This window comes from Haliotis cracherodii, unplaced genomic scaffold (genome assembly GCF_022045235.1).
Source record: "Haliotis cracherodii isolate W230 unplaced genomic scaffold, xgHalCrac1.p SCAF_4, whole genome shotgun sequence".
NCBI lineage: Eukaryota > Metazoa > Mollusca > Gastropoda > Lepetellida > Haliotidae > Haliotis > Haliotis cracherodii.
This window is the reverse complement of record NW_027266297.1, coordinates 55,989,234-55,997,757: the sequence shown is the minus strand read 5'-3', so window position 1 is coordinate 55,997,757 and position 8,524 is coordinate 55,989,234. Positions and strand designations below refer to the sequence as shown.

The 8,524-nt window shown below is 39.0% G+C and overlaps 1 protein-coding gene across 1 annotated transcript; it reads left to right on the top strand.

Annotated features, from left to right (window-relative positions):
* Positions 1-2,613: 2,613 nt before the first annotated feature.
* On the top strand, positions 2,614-6,991 carry LOC139479500 (pentraxin fusion protein-like). The gene is made up of 6 exons (XM_071262347.1): positions 2,614-2,940; positions 3,340-3,421; positions 3,737-3,739; positions 4,781-5,002; positions 5,466-5,712; positions 6,973-6,991. The coding sequence occupies exons 1-6, from the start codon at positions 2,614-2,616 to the stop codon at positions 6,989-6,991; spliced, it is 900 nt and encodes a 299-aa protein (XP_071118448.1).
* Positions 6,992-8,524: the final 1,533 nt, after the last annotated feature.

Below are 8,524 nucleotides of genomic sequence, written 5' to 3'. Positions count from 1 at the left end.
GCCAAACTCATACTCAAATGAAAGGAAAATTGAAATTGCCATCCCACGCCTCAGACACGGTCACAAAAAGCACTGTGGCAAGGTTTGTTCATCGTGCAATCAGGCTGAATCCATTGCTCACGTGTTACTAGAATGCCAAGACCATGCCCCAGCCAGTTCGGTTAAAACAAGAATTGCAGTTAGATCTATCTGTCATAGATCTCCTAAAGCCAAGAGATGCAAAAGCGATGGCCAAACTAACTCTTTTTCTGAGAGACGGACAGCTACTCGAACGTATATAAACAAAGCAGCCAAGGATAAAAATGAAATTATATCAATATAAGAAAATAGAAATCATATCAATACAAAAACAGAAATTATGTGAATAACAAACTCACAATAGATATGTGTACCCTACTCACACACATGAATCCCAAAGAGGGACAGGTCATCCGAAATTGCTTTGGCAGAAGGCGACCTCTTAAATATTTAATGCAACAACAACAACAACAACCTATCGACAGCGATCTAGCTGACAACATAGGGAGGCAACCTCCGGCAGGCCGACCATCCTGGCTGTCCCACAGCGATCTTGACTCACGGCAGCCATAGCAAAGCCAATCAGGCCCGCGCCCATCGCCATCTCGAAAAGGTCGGCTCAGTTGCTTTATATTTTTCCCCTTATTTCCCAATTTATGCTCATTTCCTATTGTTTATTTATATTCATATCCTTGTTTTTGTTAATCATGGCTAACAACTATTGGCACAAACATTCAACACACTCAAATCAGCACCATCACAGCTTGTTACGCCTTAAAAACTGCACTCAAACACAAACATAATCATGGAATTTAGCCATCCTTATCAAAAATACAAGTGCCAAAAAGCTCCACACCCTGGCCCAGGTATGTACCCTTTACCACAAATCATATCAGAACTTCCAAACAACCCTCAACCTTCTAAGATACACTTACCATTCCCAACTGAAGTATATTCAAAATTAAGCCCCTTCACCGTGTACTTCTTTCTATGTTTCACTTCATCTATTACTCCCGATCATGGGGATTTAAAGTGGAACTGCAAATGGGCATGATCGTAAGGCACTTATAACAAAACAAAATTCAGCCCCTAATCATAGCAGTACAAAAAAACAAAATATCACAAAAAATGCCTTTAGAATCCCAGGCTACCATTTCATTCGACAAGACAGACAACATGCCCTGAACATACTGGAACCCCCTCAAGGCGGGCTGGGTATATTCATCAAACACCTTGAGCTACGATATAATCGATATACCGAAATCCAACTTAGCTGTCCTGGCTACTAAACCCACCATAAACCAAACAAAAATCACAATTATAAACATTATCACACGTAAACAAAACCTTTTTAAAGAAGATTTCGAAACATTACCAAAATTGATAAGCCCAAACACACTTTTCAAAGGAAACCTCAATGCACCTCGCTCACTGTGGGGCAAAAAGAAATATTTCGATAAATTTGGAAAACTTATAATAGATTGGATGGGAACCAACAACCTCATCTGTTTAAATAATAACCAAGCCACCAGATTCCCCAACAGCCTAATTCAAAACCCAACAGCAGTTGGCCTTTCAATAACTACCACTTACTTATCTCAAAAACTCAGCTGGGACATTCACAACGATACATGCCCAATTAAAATTACACTAAATCTTCAAAGTTCAGCCTGAAAACCCTACTCTCGACCCAAACACCCAGCAAACATATTTTAACTTTAAAAAAGCTAATTGGCAACAAACTATACACAACTAATATACACACACAACTTAAACAATGACACCCTTAACACAAACTTAACAAACAATTCAATTTCAATTCTTTATTGTATGAAAGGCCACAGGCCCATATACAACGGAGTTACATAACACATTTTATAAAATACAAAGTCAAGGTAACAATTCAAACATTCGTAACAAAAAGCATTATGTATGTACAAAGCCAGTTGATGTTGTGTTATACGATCCTTGCAAGACAGTAATGAAGACAATCTTTTAGCATTAAAATGAGATAGAGACCACTTCGGTAAGTACTTGTCTCTTAGATTTTCGTATATAGGGCAAATAAACATGAAATGGTATTCATCTTCGACAACAATGTCACAAAACACAATACACGACATAGCAAACAAATCCATCCCCATAACAAAAACAAACCCAATATTCCAGCTATATGACGGCGCTTTGTAAATAATCGAGTCTTGTCCAGACAATCCAGTGATTGACATCATGAGCATCAACCCACGCCATTGGGATCGATGACATGCATCAACCAAGTCAGCGAACCTGACCACCCGATACCGTTAGTCGACAAGCATAGTCGCCTTTTACGGCAAGCATGGGTTGCTGAAGATTTTTTCTACCCCGGATCTTCACGGGTGTTTAGATTAATGACACCATCTTGGGCAGTCAAGTGTGAATGGCGTTCTTTCAATATGAACTAGTCTTGTATTCCTTTCTGTATCACTCAGAAACACTTAGCAAACTGATCAATATAATCGATGTGCAAGAAATGTTTCCATGCTAACCTACAGACAGTTAGACCAACTCGTGGAACGTTGACGTATTCTAAACAACTGTTGTCAACGTTTAGATATGATGTACATATCCTTCCAGAGATTCGTTCATTTCGATGTGTACATTTGTTGTCAAATACTCTCGTGTATGGTACAGTTCACAAATACATGTATGCCGAATCTTCGTTATGGAAACCACCTCGTCGGGTCAACATTTAAGATTATTGAGACGTCATCGCTATTTTCCTGTGCCGCTGAATGTGTTTCATATGGAATATGCAAATCCTTCAATTTTGAATTTGGTCGGAGAGCGTGTCATCTGAATGGTTTAGATGACCTAGACTATCTGGAAGGTGGAGGGAGAGATACAGATTTCATTTACAGTTCTATTATAAGTTGGAACAAGGTAACATTACAATGGAAATACTTGTCCTTTATGAATTTATGAGTGTGTGAGCGAGGTGGGTTTAATACCGCTTTTAACAGAATTCCAGTTATATCACGGCGCACCCAGCTTGATGTGGGAGGAAATCCCGAGGTGATGCAGGTCTCAGGCGTTTACCCCTTTAGTGAAACCCACGAGAACGGGTATGCTGCTGACAAACCTAGAAACATAATCGTGGATCTGGATTTCATTTACACTTCAATTTTGAATTGGAACAAGGTAGTAGTAGTAGTAGTAGTAGTAGTAGTAGTACGATGGAAATACTTTTCCCTCATAAAAGTATGCTCATAAAAGTTTGTTTAGTGATATGTTATTAGCTCCAAAAGCCGTTAACCAGCTATTTTTTTTATAATGTTACAGACAACACTTGGTCCATGCCATGACAACCAATGTGGATACACACAGAGATGCAATTCCAAGAGACGTGGCAACGTTCACTGTGGTATGTAACGACAGACTACATGTTGCCTACGAACAGTGATCTCTTACACATCGAACACCTACAGTGAAAATATATTTGTCAAACAAAATACATTCATGGGGTTGATGGAATTGGCAAGATGCAGACACAAACACGAAGTGTACATCCACAAAACTTGTAAACTAAGAATAAAATAGTAACTTCATTTGGAAACTTATGGTTCGTTTTTAGATGGAATTCAACCCATTGTTACTAAAACAGTTTGACTTCTTTTGGAAATTATGTGGAAACAGATCGTCAGAATTGTAACCTCAACAACAAATGATTACGCATAAGGTGGTGAAACGGCTGACTCCGAAGAATGCTGGCGAAGTCATAATATCATGATATGGGCCCACCAGTCCATCAGACATTTATGGTTACTAAATTTGTATCTTCCTTGAGCATATATAAAAATGCCTAATATTACGTTTTTTTAAGGCAAGAAATATACACACAACCCGCGGTGTGTCGAACTTTACGGTTGTCTCGAAGTAAAAACTTGGTTCAAGCGTATTCCTTCTTTATTCATCATCATTTAAACTGTGATGTGTCTTATCGGATGTGTCGAACTTAACGGTTTTTCTCAGTCCCAAGCATGTACCTCCACCACAAATTTACCATGATAAGTTGATCTCGCCTCGTCTCACGATCATCAGGGTTTAATAAGCAAGGCTTCATAAGCCGGAAATCAGCACTGTATTGAGTTCAGCGTGTCGAAGGGCTATTATCTTGTTAGTTACACTTGATTGCACCCAACTTCATAGAAACGTATATAATCGAACAATTTCTTCACTGATCAGTTGCAAGGCCAAACTAGTTACGTCAAAAGGATATAATCTACATGTATATACTTCTACATGTAGATATGTGATCCTAACGGCCGAAAGGCATCAGTCATATCCAGTGCTGGTGATAAACGTCGTAGATGGGTAATATCTCAGATTAGAATCTTACAGTTTGTGAAAAGAATGACAAATGCAAATATTGGGCACTGGTAAACTTCCAAAAATATAAATACATTACGTCCAAGTACACTGGTTGGTAAAAGAAGAGTATCCCCATGTTTCATGGTGGTTGGTAATGAAACAAAGAAGAAATGGTTAATGGATACTGATGTATTTGATATTGGTATTACAGGCGATAGTACATGCATCATACCAATGAGTAGGTCACAATGGAAGACGTCCACATGACGTCTAAAGGAACACGGGGGCTGCAACTTCACAGTACACAGTGATGTGCAGAGTGAAAAGGATATTTTCAAGTGTATACTTTCTATTTTATACCAGTGAATGGCCATTACATTGCCTATAACTGAAGTTTGTATTCTTACAACAGAGGAATTTCTGCCTAATATTGCCAAGAGTAAGTCAACAACCTCAAGTTCTCTTTACAAGTACCAGCCAAGTGTTGCAGTGGACGGTGATCTTACAGCAACATGGTCTTCTGGATCCTGTTTCCATGTTGCCTTCGGTGATTTCTCACAATGGTGGCAGGTGGACTTGCTGGACAATTATGTCATCATGGAAGTTCGTGTCACTGGCAGAGAAGACTGTTGTCGTAAGACAAGCGTTTTTCCTTCTCATTTTAAACAATTTTTCATTCCGTTTCTTTTAAAGCCCATAATAAAAGAAAGTTACAATCTGTAAATACTGATATCACTTAAGTATTGTGTAAATGTAAATGCTTGAGCTACCATTGTATATATGATATCAGTTTGGTGTTTCATCTCAGCCACTTTGATCTGAACGTGTACCAAGCCGACCCTTTTGTTGACCCTTGTGTTAGTCCCAAGTTGTGTTACATGTACAATGCAGCCGTCGACTTAGTGGAAAGAAAACCAAACACATGAACGATGTTCGGCAATTTTGAGAGGTCAAGGTGGACATGGAAACGCATTTGATATTTGGACTGGTCTTTGGAAATACTGGAACAATTATTTGCAATTATATTGCAACCTTATGTTCAGGAAACATTTTAGTTGACCTACAATTATACATTTGACATCGTTTTGGTGTTTCAGCTGAGCGTCTTCACGACTTTGCTCTTGACGTGTACCAAGCCGACCCTATTGCTTACCCTGATGTCAGTCCACAACTGTGTTACATGTACAGCGGAGCCGTCACAGAGCGTGGCAAAACTGTTGCCATACAGTGCACCTCATCCGTGACAGGACGCTACCTGAGAGTTAGTGGAAAGGAAACAGAGAACGAGCAAGATGTCCTGCAGTTTTGTGAAGTCCAGGTCTATGGTTACAATGTGATACACTGGTAAGTCTGCAGCATCTACCATAAACAAAGTTTTGAAATCTTTATTATGATGTTCAAAAATCTTCTGAGCAAGAGTTACATGAAGCTTTGAAATCTTGGAAGAAAGAACATGCGCGAGTGTAACTCAAACGCTGTGAAATATTGCTGGACGCGAAGTTGGCCCACTTGAAAGTTGAAGTCAACCCTCTTCTCACACGCTTTCCACACGTGTGGATAAGTAATGTTTTCTTCACATTTACTGTTTTTTAAATACTTGTAACGTATGCTAGATGGATGACCTATGCTGTGTAGAAATGATGTCGTATTTATTGAATTTGTTTGAAATTACAGAATACTCCCTTACTCTAGTAATGTGCCACACGATGGATGAAGACACTAGAGGGAAACACGATGGAAAGGATTACAGGAGGGGATGCTGCTGCTTGAGCAGCGTTTGCGCAGTCTGACTGATCAGACGTTGTGTTTTCCAACTGCATTGTGGTTACTACTTTATATATAGAACGGACGATTACACACATCTTTTCAATGTAACTCTGTTTACTGTGAGTGTGGTGTGAATGAGGCCTAGGGTATGTCGCCTTCTTTGTTTATTTTGATGAGAGGCTTTTATATTACAGAATCATTTTCCTCTTGGCTCGAATGCCAGCTCATAATTATTAAGTGTGTGAATAAAATATGTGTTAACATCACAAATCCATATACTAGTATTAAGTTTGAACCCTATTTTTCTTATGGACTAGACCACCTCCATAATTTTGCAAGAAACGTATATTTGTTCTCCGTGAATTGTGCGCCTGTGTTGCTTTTGGAGTTCATCTACATTATTAACCTTTACATTTGATTAGTGTAGCCAAGTGTTTAACACTTATTTTCTACAGATATATACGATCAAAATTCAGAACTGAACATTATTTACTCATAAGGTTGCAGTACTCTCTTCTCCTATGATAGGTTAAAGGGTAATATAGGCTAAGCATGAAAATAGATTCTTTTCTAACAATATACTCGTGCACCTGTTTTTCCTCCCTTCATTATTTCTACTCTAGGCATTTGTACCATTCATGGCACCATGTGCACTTCGACGTGTCATATACACCATGTTTCCCCATTACTATAGTTCTATTTACAATCGTATATTAAAAACCAGTAATAATTCTATCATTGCGTTTTGTATCAACAACCTTCTTTGTAGCGCAAAGTGATTATTGGTAGTGAAATAAACTTCTTGGAATTCAAACCACAGTCTTTCGTGTTTGTCAGTTGCACTGGTGGAACGTGAGCACTGTAACACGATTTGGTTCCATTTGTAATATGTATTTCCCCGTTTGTTATGTTTCGTAATCAAGACATTATATCGCTTAAGCTACTTTTTCTACACATGCAACTTTGTTAATCACTGAGAGATTTTATTTGGAGCACACATATCCATGTTTTCACAAATTAGTCCAATAAAAATGTGATCGAAAATAATTGTTTTCGTTTGCTGGCCAGATTCAAACACTATTCAAACTTTCCTCAATGAGCGAGCGAGTGAGTTTAACGCTGCTTTGACAAGTATTTCAGCTTTATCACAGTGTGGCAGCGTACAGTGTACAATGGCGAGGGTAATGCGTGCAACAGAGATTGATATGTATTTTCTTCAGTAGTTATCCCAGTCTTCTGAGGCGCTGCGATTCGCTGTGCAGAGTTTCGTCCCTTGGGCTCGCCCGAAACCTATGATTGTGGGTTCGAATCCCGGTTTGCCCCGATTATGGTTCTAGGCTCGTCAGCGCCATGTCCGTGATCGTGGGTTTCACCGAAGTGGTAAACGTCTGAGAGTTGCATCACTTCGGGATTTCCTCACGCCGTGATATACCTGGAATACTGGAATACCTGGAATACTGTTAAAAGCGGCGTTAAACCCACCTCACTCACCAGTATTTTTGTTTGACCAATAATGTAAACATATAACACTTAAAACAATGCGGAACAATGCTATGAGGCTCACCTAGGTACTTGAAGGACAACAGATCTCGTTCAGCATGTTGACCTTTTGGATCCTTGGAGATTTTGGAAACTATTAAACCCAAGCCTATATTTCTGGAGTATGAATTGTAGAATTTCCAGTTACATAACAAAACTCATATTCGAATTAAATATAGAATAATAGTGAGCACGTGTATTTATTTACTACTTGGGATGATGAGGCGCCCCAGTAACTAGTTTGCCACAAAAGCTTTATATTATACACATACATGGGATCTGTAGTGAGTGAATGAGTTGTGTTTAACAGTATTTCAGTTATATAATAGCATGTCACCTGGTGAGACCCTCGAGCAAGGATGTAGTGCTGACTCATAATCAGCGCGAATCCGGAATTCGAACGTAGCGTTCTGTGCCATAAGGATAAAAAGTCGTTCTTATAGATTCCTTTGGTTTTGTTCTATTTTAACTTGTACCAAATATTCCTGTGTCTTTGCATGTGTTTGCGGCGGGTGCCACACCTGGTGTCATCACTCTTTTGATATAGTGAATCGTACAACCAATTACTTGCAGTCGACAATTCTTATGATTTGGGAAGTGTTTTGTCATTTCTGTGTGCAAATATCCGATCTTTATCAAAACTGCAGCATGGCTTATCTCCATTGTTTTCGTAAGTGATTTCATGACAAGCCGCGAGTAAAAGCAGCCCGTTTACATGTACCAGGAGTAACACATGGGGCTGTCAAATTTTAGAAACAAAACCCAATGAAACAAAACTTGTTTCCTAAGGACCAAGCAATAACAAAGGGGTCTTTACGGATGCATAGTCTAAAGACATGAACAAAGGATG